Here is a 19,337-nt window from a genome sequence, read left to right as displayed (position 1 = left end):
GATAATCACCAACAGATTTCAGGAGAGATGACAAGTCGTTGATATAGATTTTAAAAAGGTCCGGTGATAGGGGGTGTCCCTGCTCTGTTCCTTTTCCAATGTCAATATTAGGGGACAAGAGTTTGGAGATTTTTATATGAGCTATTGAGTTTCTATACATATCACTTAGGCAATTGAAGAAGTTTCCAGTTATTCCAAGGCATGTGATTTTGTGCAGAAGGAGGTCCCTACATACAGTGTCAAAGGCCTTTCTTAGATCAACAAAGCATGCATAGAGGCGAGCTTTCTTAACCTTGGTATATTTGTCAATGACTGTCTTAAGGGTAAAAACGTGGTCATTTGTTTGAGCACCCTTCGAGAACCCTAGTTGTTCTTTTGGGTCAGGGCAGTAGAGCTTTTTGAAGTGCAGGAGACGCTCAAGTAAGATGCTAGAAAATAGTTTACCCATACAACTACCAACAGCTATTGCTCTGTAGTTGTCCGGGCTGAAAGGGTTGCCAGACTTGTAAATAGGAGTAATGATGCTGGTGTGCCATGGATAGTAACCAGAGACCAGTGAGTGGTTGAAGTTTTTGAGGATGGCTTTGAGACAAAGCGGAGTTAAGCTCTGAAGCATCTCGTTGGATATCAAGTCGTTTGAGCAACTTTTACCTTTTTTGAGATTTTTGATGGCAGAGGTCACTTCAGATTCTTGATAATATATATTGATGGGGAGGTGAACCAAATTTTTACTGACCGTGACAGTGATTATGTGTTTAGATTGGCTCTACTTCAAGTTGATCGGTTAATCACTGTTATAAATCAAGAGGCTTGCATATAATGAACATATTGACACGGGTGCAGAGTTGAGTCTGTACGGAACCTAGTAGTTTCAGATCCTTGTTTAACTTGCCGTACAGCAAGGTCATCCACTACTTTAGCCCGGCGAGGCACATAACTCCCTCTACAACTCCATGACAAATGTTTCATATATACTAGCCGAGTTCACAAGAATATATCCTTGTGTTTGAGAAGAGCTCGTTAGAACTGCTTCCTTTCCCTTCAGTATCCCACAGTCTCTCGAGTTTCGTAACTGCCAGAGAACTCTCTTAAATATGTTCCCCACTAGCATCCAGATCTATACTAATCTACAATTATAATTATAACATTAATTTACACAAGAAGAACTGGCGGGAACATATAAGGGACCTCCCTGTACTGATTTTAAAAACTTGTTTAATCTTACTGGAATGCTATGTCCCTTTTTTTTAACCAATTTCAATTTAAAATTCAATCTTATCAATAATTTTCTTTCAAATATTAACATTATTTGTGCAGCAATATCAGTGATGGAAGAGGTGATTTTCGATTTCACAAGAATATTCAGAGATCCTTGGGATACTCATTGGTGGTTAGGTGAGTATTATGAAAGCCTTATGCCTTCTGATATGATATGTTTGTCACTCTTTAAATAATTTAGATATAGGTTGACGGGGCTAAGGGGTGTGCATGCTGTGCACTATTGCTCAAACGAAACGGTAACCTAGTAAAAGTATTTAAGAGAAAAAAATGTATGGTGCTATTATTTCAGGTAAACATTATCATGAGGAACATGGTAACGAATGGCCAGGTAAAGAAGATCCTGGTCCAGGCTTAAAAAACCCCTCACCCAAAGATGCTCTTCTTGTGGTGTTAGCCATGGCTTTGTTGCTGGCTTTTTTGAAAGGATTTTTTGAAAAGTATGTGATATTTGACTTACTTTTAGAGCGAATCAAACTTTTTTATGTTCACGTTACCACACCTTAACTTATTACTCTTGAAATTAGATTGCTAGATTTAGCAACATTAAACTAGTTGTTATCTAATTTAAATAACGGAGGTGCTAGGTGTACATTTGAAAAAAAAAGATTCACTCTTGATGACAACAAATTTTCAGAGTTGAAAAATACGTATTTTACGTATTTTATAAAATATCAAAAAAACGTTAAATACGGCGTATTTTATTTTCGCTGAATAAAATTCGTTAAAATACGTTACAAGTGATTTTGTAGCATTAAGAGCTCCAATGAAATAATAAGTACTATTTCTAATTATACAAGTTAAAAGTTTGATTAAAACTCGCGTAGCTCTGTAGTTGATCACCTCGCGTATGATTTAAGGGAACTGTGCACGTGCTAAAGCGTACCAAAGCGTGCAAATACGAATTATTGCGCGCTAAAATTCTGAGCCTCGTCTGTAGTGCTTCTGCCTGTGAAACTAACTGGTCCTCTTGGGAATATATTGTTGATAAACGCAGAAATAGACTAGCAACGGATAAGGCCATAAAGCTAGTAGGCATTATAATGTCAACCTTCGACTTATCCAAAACATGGAGAAATGTGATTTCAATGATGATTACGATTCATCTGAGTAATTGTGTTCTTAATTGTGTATTTATTGAAACTTTTTTACGGACGATTTTCTACACAAATATGAATATTTTTCTGCGTTCAATTCCAAAAGTAAATTCCAATCCCGTTCAAGGGAACAAAATAAATGAAATTGAACCGTAATGACGATGTGTCTGAAAAAATTGCGAACGAAAGACATAACTTATTAAGTTTTTGAATGCAATTACGAAAAAAATAGGCAAACGTATTTTAACGTATTTTTGACGTATTTTATTTCTAAGCAAAAAAACTTTAAATACGGCGTATTTAAAAAATTATCTCACGTATTTTTCAACTCTGCAAATTTTCCTTTCATAAGGTATATTGCCTCGCCCGTGGCATCAGCTCTTGGTATAAAACAGTGTAGAAAACGTGCTTATGAGCATGTGCCAGTTCTTGAGAACCACCTTAAGTCAAATAAGTACAACACCCCAGACGAAAAGACTATGCAGAGTCTTAGCAGTGAAGCAGGTATTCTATCAAGTTTTTAAAATCCCATTTTCTAATTAATTAATCTCAATTTCAACAAATATTTCTTAAAATTTCATCATTTGCCTTGAAGTACCCTGTAGTTGGATTCAATGCTGAATATCCTAGGGATGACACTTCGTCAAGTACAAGTGTGGGTGAGAAGAAGACAACAAGCTGTTTTATCAACAAGACACACTAAATTTGTGGAGAGCTTGTAAGTTTCTTTTCATATTTGAAAATATATTTTAAAATGTCTGAATTCAATAATCTACACTAGTTACATTTCAATTATTTTCAGCTGGAGATTTGTTTTCTACGGTTGCACCTTCACATATGGACTTTCCTCCTTGTGGAACGAAAACTACTTGTGGGACACCAAATACTGCTGGATCGGATACCCAGACAAAATATGGGCCATGAAGGATAATATTTATTGGTGAGTGTTTTTGCAGTGTAAGAAACTGTAAAATTTGTGATAATCTTCGTTTTGCTCCTATAATACCTGTAACAGTCCGTGAATATTTCATTCGAGAAGTTCAGTCATGAATCAGTACAACACGTATTTTACATATTTAATTTATAATTGTGATATTATTATTATAATACTAGGTATTTACACTTACTGTGTGTATTTTCAGGTATTATATGATTGAAATGGGATACTACACAGCGTGTCTTGTCATTCAGTTTACTGAAGTGAAAAGAAAAGATTTCAACCAAATGTTTCTTCACCATATAGCTACTGTGCTACTCATAAGGTAAGTTGAAACGTTAATTTTTTAAATTTCTCAAAAATAAATTGAACTAGATCGATCTGCAACGATTACCGAAATTATCATGAAATATAATGATATATTATAAGCTGGACGAAATTGAACCAAAAGTTAAACTTCTTTACAACTTTTGTCGTGGATCAAATTGTCTATAATTTCAGTTTGTCGTATGTAACAGGCAGGACTCGCATTGGCGCTCTTACCATGCTGATCCACGATTTCTCTGACATTTCATTAGAGGTAACTTGTTGGTAACTTGTTGGTAACTTGATTGTAACTTGTTGGTAACTTGTTGGTAACTTGTTGGTAACTTGTTTGTAACCTGTTGGTAACTCGTTGGTAACTTGTTGGTAACTCGTTGGTGACTTGTTGGTAACTTGTTGGTAACTTGTTCGAAACTTGTTGGTAACTCGTTGGTAACTTGTTGGTAACTCGTTGGTAACTCGTTGGTAACTTATTGGACGTTGCTAACTTGTTGGTAACTCGTTGGTAACTTGCCGTCATGTACATATTACTCGTATTTTATTGGTTGGAAGATACAACTTTGCACCCCTGATCAAATTATAGTCATCACTGTGCAGAAAATTATCAGCACATTATCAGCACATAAGCTGCAAATTAGGTATTGTTGATGAAATGCTTATTGTCGTGCGAGATAAATAATCGTAATAGAACTCCAAAAGTCAATAGATTCAATATAAATATAATGGTAATTATCCACATATTTATTATATTCTAATTATTTAGAGCATTAGCTCCTCGTTAGTCTCTGTCCTATTGTGCAACCCTCAACTACTTTCTTCTACACTAAATATCTAATCTCCGCTAATCTACTTATACATACACATATTACACAATGTCTGGTGCCACATTAATTTGTAGATCTGGCTCTGTATTATAATGAAGATGCCTGATTAGTGATTCCCTTAAAATTGCTGTTTTCTCGCCTCATGAATATGTCCCTGCTCCAATGCTACACAGCTATTTTCTCATAGGCCCTAACAGCAAGCACACTCCCCCGTCTCACTCTCATCACTTCCTCCTCTGATATCGGAGTATCCATGACACTGAATCTTCTTCCCTCATCTCCAACCTTCCCTGCACCTCTCCCAGCCTCAGGTCTTGGTAGACTGTCGTTCCTGAGAGCCAATGCAGCTACAAAACCCAGTTTGATGTCACTGCTTTTCCGTCTGATCATATCCAGCAGGGAAGCTTCTGATTGCTGGGAAAGTTATTAAAAATTATTGAAATTTTAAAGCTTATCCTATTGAAGCTAAATTTTCGATAAACCATACTATAGTTTATGGATAGTATACCGATCCATCATCAAAATGTGAGAAATATGTTGAATAATTATGATACGAATAGTGGGTAATTATATCACATACCCGCATTGTGTTAAACTGGATCATGTCGTTCTTTCTTTGTCTTCGAGTTGACTTCTGAGGATTTTTGGTAGGTATAAATGATTAAATGCTACAATTTGCAGAATATACGAGCAGAAAAGGCAAATAAATGAATTTATTTAAGATCTTATGAATTTGCTATTTCTTTAGTTAGATACAATGATAGATACCAGAAATATAATGTCATAATGGCGATGATTCCTACCCTCTTACCATCTTGCTGCCTGATTTAAAAGACTTGGAGATACTCTTCCTTAGACCGTCTTTCTTCATCACAAAGTCCCTAAGCTGAGGGAGACGACAGAAGTATACCAGAGGATTTATCATTGAGTTAACAGCCATACTGTGAGTAAGAATGAAGCTAAAGACAAAGTTTCTTAAAGAAGGTGACATGTCCATGTTCATCAGCATAATCTCACCATCACTCCATATAAATATACTCTCCAACAAGTACATAGCACAGTAAGGAATGTTCAGAACTATGTAGACCATGGCAAGAATCAGGATGGTTTTGGTGGCTTCATCATGTTTGTATTTGTTGTTCTTTGATACTCTCTTCGTCAGCTGTACCACAGAAACAATGCTACTTACAATGATAATAACTAGAGGGGTAATGAACTCCAGATCAATGGTAAAGAAAAAGTAGATCTTCACATGTATGACGCTGTGTCCAATGACTTCCTTAACGTCAAGCCCACAGGTTGCAAAGATCTCATAGTATTCACTCTGAGCTTCAAGGACTAAAGGGATGGATTCCTGGACCACCAACACCACCAAATACACTGCAACTGGTAGCACCAGGTGTATCTTCCGGGGAGCATGAAGTGGGTTTACAAGCGCAACAGTGCGCGCTATACTCATCACACCAATCAGGAATATCGACATACGAATCAATATCTCCCAAAGCACCGCCCACACATAACACACCGGGGAATGGGCAAAGAGGACCGCCTCCCCACCATAGAAACTGGACAACATGATGGGGATGACAAGGAAACAGATAAGGCCGTCCACTAAGTTAATCATCCTGTAGATAGTGGTAATGGTGGAGTCACGTGATGTTTGTTTGTAGTGGAAGTAGAGGTAGGAGAGGAGGTTTGCTGGTACTCCTGAAGGAGAATGGGGTGAAGGTACTGCCTTGAGAAAAGTTTAGATTGCAGAAAACATGTAATTTTGTGCAGATAGGTTTCATATTGACAGTTCCTAAAAAATGTGGATGTGCAGTTAGAATTGCTCTTTTTTCTACCCATGTCAAGTTACAAGCAGTATTAATATTCAAGACTTTTCGAGAGAAATATATTCCTGACGGATGTTTTGCAAGCAGTGACATATAATTTTCTTTGTGAACTGAAATTATCTTTCCACTATAATAATTTAATTCTTCCGCTGTAATCTAATTTTCGAAACAGCTGTTTTGAAATGTAATACTGATAACACCCATCTCAAGTTTTACTAATATCCATATCGTCATCTTGTGAAATAGGTATTCAGAAAGGTCTAGAATTTGAGACATTATCCAATAAACTGGGACTTCTTCCATCTCAATGGCAGTCATTATTTTGATTTTACATACGATGTATTTAGACAAAGAACTAGACAAAAGATGTAAAGTACCGTATTGAGCATTCTGCACATTCTGCACATTCTGCACTGCTCATCAACAACTGGACTAATAACTCTATGTTTAAAGGAGAAGAATCTTAGAGAGTGTCCAATTCCATAATATGACGTCGCAAGTCTTTGTGCTTGGTACTTTACATATTAAATTTACATTATCAGACCTTTAGCCGATCAGTTCTATAATCTTTATTTAAATTATTTAAAGACCAGTAATTGCCTCGCTGCTCATACTCTCAAATCCACCAAATTCCTTCTTCTGCACTCTGAACGAAATGTGCATTGTGCACTAAGCATGTGTGCACTAATCATTGTGCACTAATCAATAATCATGTACTAATGTTATATTAGGATCCCACACAAGCACTCACCTATTAGAGTTGTGATCAGGGCGATTATCCCGAATAAGATGTGATGGCTGGCGTACAGAGCAGATATTTGATTTTCCAGAGTGTTGGTCGAATAGGAGGAGTTCTTAGTGGAGAGGCGTAACATTATGTTGGGATTACTGAGGATAAAACTTGGTGTAGATAAGATCAAGTTCCAGGGTGATCTCTTGAATATTATGATACAAATACGATCGTAATATAATGAGAATCATTTACTAATTTCTTCAAAACAAGCATCCTCAAAATCTTCAATAATTACAATTGTAACATGAAACAACTCACGAATGGAGAAAAATAGGCTGTGCCCAAGATTACAAACGTTTAAATGAAATCGCAACAAAACATTGAAAACTAAGGTATGTTTTTCACGCTTAGCGACTCTTTCCACCAACACAGCTGAATAACGAATTAATTTGATTCACATAGCACTGTTACAACACTGTTATAACCCGTTCTTTCTAGAACCACCTGACGGAGCGTATCTCGGTACTTTTTATAAAAACTCTTCTGTAATATTTCGTATCTAAATGTTGGGTCCTTGTTAAACTATTGTTTGTTAATCAAATAATCGGTATTCGAGGAGTCTGAACTTGTTCTTAGTGAAATAGTAAAAGATAACTTCAATGCTTCACCGACTCCAATTATAAACATTGATTAGTTATATTTTGTCCAATAAAATGATTTCGACGACGAACCGAAACAGACGGAAATGGCTATATACCCCTGTGGCCTGTTCCATAATAGATTGTCCAGTTTAGAATTACTAAACCACACATTAGCCCGTGTGGACTGTGGGCTGTGTACTGTGTGGATTAGGTTGCCGAAAACTGTGATCACCGCGTCTAACCACGGTGTGATTAATTACCCGATAAACCGATCAGCTGATCACTCCAATCAGATGATTAATTCAACATCTAGAGCGAGTGATCATAAGCTAATTAGTACAACTTTTCAGGCGTGCAAGATGGCGAAGTACACCAAACGAATTGAGGCTGCCAACGTGCTTTTTGCCACGTTTGGGATCTCGTTCTTCGTATCTAGAATCATCTACTATCCCTACAGGTGATCAGTTAACGATCATTATAAATAACTATTTACATTATATTATACGCTATTATACCTTAGATAATGGTTGCATAAAACTTACATACAACTGACATAGAAAGATTTAGATGGTTTTTAATTTCATATTTTGATGCTTTAAACCCTTTAAAGTGGATATATCCTTTAACACAATTTACTATAATATATTTTTGGTACTTTATCAACTATGAGAGAAGTAAGCCCCACGCTAGCACCATTAAAGCATTAATTCTACCAACTGGTGTCGAGAACAGCTATACCTTTGAGCCAAAATTCCGAGTTAGATTTTCAATTATTCATAAAATTATACTCTTACATGAATAATAAGTAGTCACGGCTCTTTTGCTAGAAATGCTGGTCGCTTACATGTCTTTTTACAGCTGCATCGCCTTATTGATATTCAAAGAACGTTTGATGTCAATAATAAATATGCATAACCCACGTGCATGTCGTTCAACTTTATGACGTCACCAAATGAGCTGTCACAATCATTACAGACTGCTTTGGAATGCGGCGATAGAAGCTTATCATTACAACAGAGGCTACGGAAAAAGCGGCATTTTCAATAATACTTGTCTTTTTGTCCTATTTGTAAGTTAAGGCTATTTGTAAGTTAAGGCTGGCGTTATTAAATCACTGTTCAGCCCTTAAAATCTGGCACTTCGTTTGTGATTCATTTTCGGCAGCCTTCCATTTCATTATTATATAAATTAACAGCTACATGGCTATTATTGCATCTGTCCAACTTTAGCCCGGTTTTCATGAGCAGTTGTTTTTATCTGAGCTACCTTGGTGTGACCAATTGTTCGTCGTTTTCCGTCTTACAAATCTAGCTTGGTGGCAAGTCCGTGTGTAGAATTAGTGGACTATAAGTGTGTTACATAGTTCACAATATAAAAAGTGTATTATTTCTAGTTGTTTGTACACTTTATTAACCGGATTGTGTTGCTCGAGAGTCTGTTTTACACTTCGGTGGCTTGCATTTCATTCTGATATAAACTGGTAAAGATTAAAGACATCTAACTCTACTTATGTTTCTTGTCATCCATCGAATAATTCTCATGAGGTTCCTGTTATCCGACTTCTTTAAATCCAACTTCTCAAATCTTATTATCCAACTTTCTACCGTCACCATGTACTGGAATTTGTAGCTCCTTAGGATTGATAAAAATGTACAATCTACATATTATCAACGTTCGGAACGGCAAGATCTTAAATAGACTACTGGGTACTTATACTGCTAGGTTCCCTTATTTCTTGACTTGAGACTAGAATATTCATAAAGTTCATAAGATAGATTCCCTTATTTCTTGAACTAAACATTCCATAAAAGTCATTAATGATTTAATTAATCCTGGCCTATTCGTGGACAGAACAGTGCCAATATTATCTTTATCAGCTTATCTAAAGTCTGGAGGTCCTATCATTTTGAAATAAGTCCTGCTCTGCACGCTCGTGCAATCATTATGTTACTCACTAAGGTAACTAACGAGCATTATAAAGCAGTCTAGTATGGTAATTCAACACACAGTACACACCGCAGTGAATGTGTTTATAGGCTTATAGGCTAGGTATTAGAATGTAGATCTTAGTGTTTGTGTCTTATAATGGTCATCCGTCGGGATTCGGATGTATGACCATTATAATACATTCTTTAGATTCCACAATTCTTTGTTCTTGGAGTGTATTCACAAACATATAAGCTAATCTGGGTCAAAATTATTTTAGTTAATTAAGATATTCAGCTTTAAGAAACCATACCAGCAATTATTGATTTAACAACCCAATTTAAAAATCAGCATGATATGAACTTTACAGGATTTAAATATGATTAAGTCAATTATAGTCGCATGCCATTTTATTACATTCTAAATTACGAACATATTTGAGACTGTTTCCCAATAATGAGTTGATTACTAACCAACACATTTCAGCGCTTAGTGAAAAAATGCTGCTAACACCTATTTTGTAGGTCCTGAAAAGGGAAGAGGGGCTTCTATTCGTCCTGACCCTGGGAGAGTCGCATTTTATTGTTATATTCATTGTAATCCTCAATACTTAACCCGAATTTATAAAAACCTTTTAGTTTCAACACATTTAATTTCATAAAATATAAAACGGGCTAAATGCTGGTAAGAATGGAAACGGTGCTCGGCCAGCTTGCAGGTGTAATCAATCTTAGTAAAAGGTCAAAAAGTGCGGAAACGTCGGTTGTTCAATTTAAAATTGCCGTTCTAACAAGAATTGTCGACAGCCGTTATACTACGAACCAAAAATTTCGCAAACTTGCTCTCGACCATTTAACGGGATTTGATTAGCCAAGTAGCAAATCTGCCGTCAACTGAATGTGAACTGCACGAACTTCGAAATTATCACGATCGTACCATCAAAAGATCAAATGTTATAAGCGGGCTCTGATCGTTTAACCGTGGTAGCTTTTACAGCCCTATCTTTATCAGAAACATTCTCCAGTGCAGGTCGAAGAATCAGGATATCCTTTACAATTGCTTACTAACTTATAGAACTATAATACTGGTGGGGAGGCGAGCCATGTTTTGCTGACACGTGACAGTCATTATCCAGCATTGGCCAATCAGAAACAAGAATCACGGTCCCGTGTCAAAACAAATGTGGTTCAACTTGGCGTTCCCACCAGTAAACAGATCTATAAATACATACAAGCCATTGCTATCGATCGCAAGATGTTTCGCAATCAATAAAACAATCACAGTCATTTCGGCCATTTTAGCCATCGTGGCTCTCACACAATTCAACATATTCGCCAACATATCCCCGTCTTTCAGCATCCTACACAGTGTTGTATTCGAGACACCCTCTGCCCTCGACCCAACTCTCACTATCCTGATAATTTTCCTCCATGTATTATATGTAAGTTATATGTATGTATGTATATCGACAGAAGCCTGCTGGTACGTCTTCCGTGCGCCTCAAAAAATTACTTTGATTGGCGCGGCGGTCACTAATTTGACGTCCATGCGTCACATGTAAACCGTCATGTGATGTGAAGTATTAATCCGTTTTGTAACGTGTTATGCGCTTGTCATGCATGGACCCGTGGGGGAGGCACCCAAAATGGTTCTGGGAGGAAACTTGGAAATTTTTAATGTGTCATTATCATCAGCCAATGTTGTAAATTTGTATTGTAGTGATTATCCTTAGTAAAAGCTAAAAGGTGCCTAAAGGTCGGTTGTGCTATTAAATTTTGACCGTTTAAACAAAATATTGTCGACAGCCGCACAGTGGGGCTCCATGTTGACATTTAGCCTAAAAACGAGTTTTCCTAATGTTTTAGATTGTTGTAAATTCTGATAGAGAATAAATAACCGGATGCAATGCTTTTTAAATTAGCTCAATATCTCGGTTGGGTCAAAATTTACAACCATTTGAAAAGCGCGCCTGAAAATAACCTGCCTGCACATGCCCAGAAACTCAATTTCACTGCCATTTTTGAGTCAGGCTGAGGTTCCTTTTGTTTTCAATGTTTTTCAACTTTTGATTGATTGAACATGGATATAAGCATTCTTAGTACTGTTTAAGAAGAAAAAACCATGATTTCGGTCAATTTTGGATTTTTGGTAGCTAAAATTAGAATATTTTTCAAAAATAGGCCTTAAAATTTCATTTGCTGACCACAAATGGGTGGTAAAGTTATAAATGGCCCCATATGGCCCGGGTTTCATTATGTTTTCTATGTTTTCCCATAATTTTTCTAGCAGAACCCAGAAGATTTGGCTTCGGAACGCTTCGGAAAAAAAATTATGACCCATTTTTGGTACGAGCCTGAGGTGAAAAATCGCGTCAAAATAGCGCAAAAAATGAAAACTGATAGATTAAAAACTGATTTTTTCATTTATTTCATAGCTTTTTGGTGCACACTTCGATATTTTATGCTAATACCAGCAAAGTTCAATTGGAATAAGCAATATTTGGATGGAAAAATAGTGCATATGAGCCAAAAATAGCCAAAATCTGGCAATTTGAGCTCGGAAAATCCAGGGGCAACTCTGATTTCATAGGATTTTTCTTATGTTTTTGTCATATTGCATAGTTTTTATGGTTCTCCTTTCTGAAATACCCTTAAACAATCACATCAGCATGATTGATGACCATTTCCATACGAAAAAGCAGAAAAATGGGACAGAAACCGCTTAAAATTCGATGAAATCTTAAAACTGCTAGTCAAAAAAGATGCTTTTTGTGTGACAGAAAGTGCCAAATTTTCGAAAAAATTGATTTTTTGCCCAAAAAAGTAGTGAAAGTTGTCCAATTTCACTGAAATAAGTCATAATTGACGATTTAATCCAAATTGACACCACCAAGATGTGGCCAGAGGCATAAAAGGGCAAAAAAAACAAATGTCATCATGCCCTTTACGCGAGCCCCACTGTGACCCGTGAAGCTCACTCCAAAACCTACCATATCACAGCCTCATGTTCGACCATATGCGATGAAAAAAGGCCAAGAAATAAAAATAAGTGCAATGAATAAAAAGTGTTCAGTTCAAAGATGCAATCGTGTAGACCTTAAGAGATTTTTGTGATTCAAGACTTATGCAATAGCGCGAACTCCAAGTGCAACGTGGTTTTGAAATAATTATGATCATATTTTACCAAATAAAAAGGGGGCTATGATCAATATTTTAGACGTGGTCGTTTTTACTGCCCTCTCCTCAATCAAAACCGTTATGACCTTCTCCAGATGCCTGGGTCAAATAATCATAATCTCTGTTAAAACTGCTTTCTAGCTTTTAATACTTCTTTAGTTGATTCAGCATCTTTTGATCAGGTTTTCACTTTTTCAGCATGCAGATCGTTATATAAATGTAAATCTTACTTAAACAAGAAGCTTTAACTATATCTCTAGGGAATCATCGTATTACATTGCTTATCAAAAAAACCTGATTACAGTAACAGCATCAAGTTGCAGAATTGCAGATTTTTCGAGCTAGCTAAATTGCTTTAAATCACTTTCAGCAATATCAAGCTCATGCGATTCAGAAATTATTTTTTCCTTTTCACCCTTTTGAAAAAAGGCAATAGTGAAAGGTTACGAATGGAGGTTTTTGCAGAAAAACGTGGATTTTGGAGATCGCGTTAGGCGGGTATGAATATGGTGTCGTTCCGTATGTTACCAAGCAACGAAAAAGTCGCGCGCGCGCGAGGATTGCTTGCGGAGATGTGATGTATAGATAGCCTGTGATCTATGAATGCGCGGCGCGACTGTGTTTTATGTATATGATGCATGTAATGTTTAATATTACTATTAGGTAATACGCCCAATTTGTACGTGGCACGCGTAGTGTATTGATGTGTACACGAGTATAGTTTACCTTTGCTGATAATTTCTTGAATTACAGATACAAGTTAAGTTCTACGGCAATTGAACTGAATTTCAAGTGTTTCCCGTATTTGATGCATAATTTATCAATATTATTATCATGAAGATTGAAGTGAGCTGATTGGAGCTTATACTTAAATGTATAGTAAATGTGAAATGGAAATCTAGCGTCCGCCAAAACGAAACAACGGGCGCAATTCTTGTTGATTATTCATCGGATTAATTTCAAAAAGGGATGAAAAATTCTACCGATGATTCCCAAACTCATTAATCGTTGACTGCTAAGCATGTCTCTGCCTAAACAATTCTTCTAGCTTACCTATCTCTCATCCCAAAAAAAGCCAATCTCCATGAGAAAAGAACCACCCAAGGCCAACTGCCTTCAACAACACCAATCATGCCTCGTCTTTCAGTATTCTATACAGCGCAATTTACGAGACCCGCACTATAACAAACACCGGCAGTTGCAGTCTGACAATCACCAATTCGTTCCTCTTTGTCTTATATGTGAGTTGTACTACTTCTGTTTGTTTCTACAGAAAGGTAATTTGGCGGCTTTTATGGTTTGAATGAAGGCCATGAATGGTTTGAATACCCCACACATATATGAGTTGCCATGTGATGTAAAGCAATGCTGGTTGCAGGGCATCATGAACTCCTTAAATGGGCATCATGAACTCCTTATATGGGCATAAGGAACTCCTTATAAGGAGACAGAAGCACTTGTCATGCATGGATCTGTGGGGGAGGCGCCCTCAAAAATGATTTTCTGCTTAAAATATCAAAAAATTTGTAAATTTGTAAATTTGTAATCATAATCTTTTATTGTAATCTTGTCTTGTGAAAGTTATGTTGGTGCTCTGAAATAAGTTATAATCCCGGCGCGGACCCTTCCTGGGGTTTTCCACCTTATTAGTTTTAACTTTTGTTGTGCCTTGTTTGAAAGCATACCCCCTTCTCCCCGCGTTCTCCCTTCTCCCCCCCCCCCCTTCTCCTCTCCCCTCCCCTTCAGGTTCCATGCCTGGCAGGTTAATTAAGTGTGGCGCTTTATGTTATTATTTATGCTTTATAATATGTGTCACTATTTAAAACCCTGACTGTTACGTTTTAATGTCGGTTGATTCTTAAAGAATTTTGAACATTTCATTTTCAGCAAATTTTTTTTGATAAATTATAGCTTTATTTATATGAGTATTGCTGAAAGCACAGTGTAAGGCCTACACGGACCGCCTCTAACTAGCTAATCCCTGTTTACATGCCGTGTAGCAGGGGACTAGAAAGAGCTAAACTAGTAAGCGGGGCATAGCCAATACACTATACTTCCATCATTGAGTATATTACCAACCAAAAGGAAAATTTCCTTGTGTTTGGAATCTACCAAGACGAAAGTTATGCAATCCAGCGAAATTCCGAAGAATCATTCCAGTAGACTAGGCGCATTGCAACCACAGCCACGGAAATACTTATGAGTATTGCTGAAAGCACAGTATATATTATGTTTGAAATTCTAGCTGATTTGAGAATTTAACAGCCAATAATTGCAATGATTAAAAGTAATTTACTTATTCCTTGATAAAAAATATGGGAAGGAAACAAATTTTTGATAATTTGGGCTGAAATTTTGATCCAATCTGATTGGAATGTGAGGAACAAGGTGAACTGCACTCTGAAGTCTGACGTCCTAACGATGCAGATCCCTATAATGTCATTCCAGTTGATGACTGATATTATCTGCAATTGAATACTTTTTTAAATTGTTTAATCACTTTGCAATTTCTTTAAAATTATAATGTAAAATCTCCTCTCTAAATTTGTGCAGTAATTTGCAGTACCTTTATAATTTTACAAGAATACAAACGCTGAAAAATATTTAGTTGGTAAAAAATAAAACATTGAAATTGTTGTTCGCCCACGTTTGGCCGACCAAATTTATACTAATAAATGATAATGTATTGTTCATGTTGTAATTTTTAAGAATTTATCAGCTTCCTTCAATGAAAACGAAATTAATTAGTTGCTCATCAAAGCAGTTTTTCAAAATTCGGCTTTTCATCTTAAGTTTTTGCACTCGCAGCAGCGTTTCAAGACATAATCTATTTTTCAAACTTTATTGACGCTAAAAATAAAGCATTCAATTTGTGCACAAAATATTGGACAGTAAAACCAGTGTTTACAATAAAAATTCACTGTTTAAATAATATATTATGGCTGCGAATTTTGGATTTTCAAAAATGAGTGTACGTGAAATTTAGGAAGTCGTTCACATTTTTTTGTATCGAATTGTCCTCACCATATTTGGAGGGGATGACATCACCATTTTGCAATGTACTAGAACGATGAAAATTGTTCTTCCACTTTCCTACTCAAGAAATGCGAAATGGTGATGTCATTACCCCCTATATATTAACTAGGAATATGATTAACTAGTTCCATCATATTACCTAACAATCTGACTCTCAGTTCCTACACATCTTCTGGTTTAGTCTCATAGTCCGTGTTGTCATGACGTTTGCTAAAAACGAGCAGCCTGAGGGAGATCTCCGGTCTGAGGAAGAGGTGAGAATTATTAGAATTAGAGATATTATCTAGATATTAGTGAGATATTATCTAGATATTATCTAGATATCAGTGAGATGTTATCTAGATATTAGTGAGATATCAGTGAGATATTAGTGAGATATTATCTAGATATTAGTGAGATATTAGTGAGATATCAGTGAGATGTTATCTAGATATCAGTGAGATGTTATCTAGATATTAGTGAGATATCAGTGAGATATTAGTGAGATATTATCTAGATATTAGTGAGATGTTATCTAGATATTAGTGAGATATCAGTGAGATATTAGTGAGATATTATCTAGATATTAGTGAGATATTAGTGAGATATCAGTGAGATGTTATCTAGATATCAGTGAGATGTTATCTAGATATCAGTGAGATGTTATCTAGATATTAGTGAGATATCAGTGAGATGTTATCTAGATATTAGTGAGATATCAGTGAGATATTAGTGAGATATTATCTAGATATTAGTGAGATATTAGTGAGATATTAGTGAGATATATCTAGATATTAGTGAGATATTATCTAGATATTATCTAGTTCCTTGTGATCAGCAGGTTGTAAGAAAATGTGATATAATTATGATTGTTAAGTGATCGAGTTACAAATTTGCAGTGCAGTATTTCTCCTCTAATTTGGAATACTCAATCGATAGCCAGGTCAATATTATCCGAAGACCGCCATAGTTTTAATAGTATATTACTTTAATAAAACAAATGTATACAAAAATACCACACGTTTAAAAGTACCCGTTTAGTAAATACCTAGGTACTGCCTAGTAGGTAATGTAATACAAAGTTCCCCAATGTCCAATCTAGTCCGAGTCGACCTGCAATATGTACAATATTATGCATGTCCGGTAGAATATTATGCAGTTATGCTTTAAAGTCATAAATCAATTCAACTATAAGTTGTCGTGCACAAAGTGCAAAGTCTCCTCATTATATGCAGGTCAAGCAGATAAAACATGTGCTGTTCATCACCTGACTTATTTTCTTAATTACATTCTATAATATCTTGGAATTGACCTTCTTTGTAAGAAAAATTCTAGTCAGTCAGAAATTCTCTTCTCTTAGGACAATTGGGGTCTGTCCTAGGATATAACACGTACCATATTCGATATTTTTAGAAGGAACACGTCCGGAAGAATTAGTTCAATAATATGGGGCTTGAATGTTTACATGATCTGTTATTTGGAAGATAATACTTGTTATGCAGGCTCCATCTTCCTCTGAAGAAGAAAGGAAAGAAAAGAAAGTCGAGTAGGAGAAGAAATAATGATTATCAGAAGATGCTGGATTAAGAAAAAAAGCAAAGTTTGGGATAATTTAAATAAAGATATGAGTTTAGTTTGATAAGAACTGTGGATTGTGTAATGTGTATGTTATGTTATGTGTATTATTATGTGTGGTATGGCTGTTAATTTGCTGTATCGTTTTATTATTAGGCTACTTTTTTCTGAATTACATTTTAGGACACAATTTACATAGAAAACTTTGTAAAAGGGCAGATTTTGTAATAACCCAGCTTATATTCACCATTTTGTAACCTTACACTGGTAAATTATCTCATGCTCCGATTTCATGACATTTGGTATCTAGAAATTTAATTTTCTGTAAATAATGTCATAAGAATATAATATCAGAAGGTTTTTGAAAATATCACGAGGTTTTGGAATATGTCGCGAGGTTTTGGAATATGTCACGAGGTTTTCTAAGATTAATTTCCAAACACCTTATATAGTGTGTTGCTATGTGCAGTTACTGTAGCAGATACGAAGAAATATTCGAATAAACGAACCAAGTTTTGTTAAATTCATCCAAGATTTCTCAATTTTTAGTATTCATCAAATGGTTATTATCACTGTTCTGTGATTGTGGGTTAATTAATATGATAATGTTTTTGTTTGATTATTCGACGGTTGATATCAAATTGAATGGTGAACTTTTATATAATTGTCTGTTTGATATGCTATAGTTTTGCTTATATTAGACTACTTTTGGGGACTTGGGGAATTGCGTCAACGATTTCACCCCGAGTCCCCATGATTTTTAGTCCCCATTAGTCCCCAAAAGTCTCCATTAGTCCCCATTTAGATGTTTTTTAGTCCCCATTAGTCCCCAAAAGTCTCCATTAGTCCCCATTTAGATTTATCCTACTCTTATCTTGGACAAAACATCTCGATCGTATCGTTATTAAACTAACTTGAAAACCATAAATTATTAATCAACTATATACAGCAAACACAAGATAATAGAAATTAAATCATAAAATCGAGTGGCCGAGTAGTCTCGACTCACCCATAACTTCTCCAAAGACGTCTATCATGAGCTTTGTACACTAAATCGTTGAAATTACTTAAATTAAATCTTTTATTTACAATCACAATAATTTGTTTTGTCATAATGTCTTTTAATAATAAATCAAATAAATTTGAACGAGGTCTGCCCCTCCTTCCTTTGTAGTCAAAACATCCTAAACATGCAAATCTGAATGATAAGAAGGCGGGAGTGTCATCACCGCTTCTGAGAACGTGCCCAAGCATCTTCCATCGTGCTTTCTTGATCCTTTCAGTAAGGGGACTGACATTACATCTCTTATATAAGTTCTCGTTACTGATAACCGTAGGCCAATAGGTGTTGATTATCTGTCTCAGATGCTTCCTTTGAAGAACGTCGACAGATGCCATTACGGTTTCAGGAGCAGCCCAGCTGCTACAGTTATACAACAACACTGAAGTGACAAGAGCTTCGTACAGCTTCAGCTTTCTACTCTCACTGATCTGAACAGAACTGTTCAACCAGACTTTCTTGTAGGTGTAGAAGGCAACATTGGCTTTGTTGCGTCTGTTGACAATATCTCTTTCTGAACAGAGCTTTGATCCTAATAGCACTGACTCTCGCCACTCTTCATCTCCTCTAATTTTATTGCCATGGGCATCTAAAGCATCTGTATCTGCCAAATACACTCTTGTAAACACCGTCTTTGATTCGTTAACAAAGAGACTCCAATCCTTTAGTATATCACTGGCAATCTCTAGTATCTTCACCAGGCTCTGACCATCTTCACTCAGAAGTTCAGCATCGTCAGCATAGGCGGACTCTAACGGGAGGCCTCTATCAGAGACTGGGGGGTTCGGTCTAGGAATCGTGACACTGATCACGGCTCTGATGTGATTCAGGGCACCGGCAAGGGTCAATGTAAACACTTTACCTGCCAGACTGTCTCCCTGGTAAGCGCCAATATTAATCACAAATTCACCAGACT

The 19,337-nt window shown here is 36.2% G+C and overlaps 2 protein-coding genes across 8 annotated transcripts in view; both read left to right on the top strand.

Annotated features, from left to right (window-relative positions):
- Positions 1 to 19,337, top strand: part of LOC134824966 (muskelin-like) — a 472,587-nt gene that overhangs the window by 300,725 nt on the left and 152,525 nt on the right. The window lies entirely within an intron of this gene.
- Positions 1 to 19,337, top strand: part of LOC134825503 (UDP-glucose 4-epimerase-like) — a 64,215-nt gene that overhangs the window by 30,441 nt on the left and 14,437 nt on the right. The window contains exons 2-12 of one of the 7 annotated variants that reach the window (XM_063837723.1): positions 1,318 to 1,395; positions 1,571 to 1,718; positions 2,728 to 2,879; positions 3,006 to 3,093; positions 3,178 to 3,315; positions 3,518 to 3,637; positions 3,814 to 3,892; positions 8,020 to 8,126; positions 13,919 to 14,012; positions 15,966 to 16,061; positions 17,289 to 18,057. The exons of 5 other annotated variants lie outside the window; for them this stretch is intronic. In XM_063837723.1, the coding sequence (XP_063693793.1) occupies positions 1,329 to 1,395; positions 1,571 to 1,718; positions 2,728 to 2,879; positions 3,006 to 3,093; positions 3,178 to 3,315; positions 3,518 to 3,637; positions 3,814 to 3,892; positions 8,020 to 8,126; positions 13,919 to 14,012; positions 15,966 to 16,061; positions 17,289 to 17,336 (1,137 nt within the window). In that variant the 5' untranslated portion in view covers positions 1,318 to 1,328 and the 3' untranslated portion in view covers positions 17,337 to 18,057. Of the gene's footprint in view, positions 1 to 1,317; positions 1,396 to 1,570; positions 1,719 to 2,727; positions 2,880 to 3,005; positions 3,094 to 3,177; positions 3,316 to 3,517; positions 3,638 to 3,813; positions 3,893 to 8,019; positions 8,127 to 10,951; positions 11,037 to 13,918; positions 14,013 to 15,965; positions 16,062 to 17,288; positions 18,058 to 19,337 lie in introns of those variants that run through there. One more of the 7 variants, XM_063837724.1, reaches the window with a different exon arrangement.

Source organism: Bolinopsis microptera, chromosome 13, assembly GCF_026151205.1.
Source record: "Bolinopsis microptera isolate Bmic1 chromosome 13, MBARI_Bmic_1.0, whole genome shotgun sequence".
Lineage (NCBI taxonomy): Eukaryota > Metazoa > Ctenophora > Tentaculata > Lobata > Bolinopsidae > Bolinopsis > Bolinopsis microptera.
The sequence above is the reverse complement of the archived record's forward strand: the minus strand, read 5'-3'. Positions and strand labels throughout refer to the sequence as shown.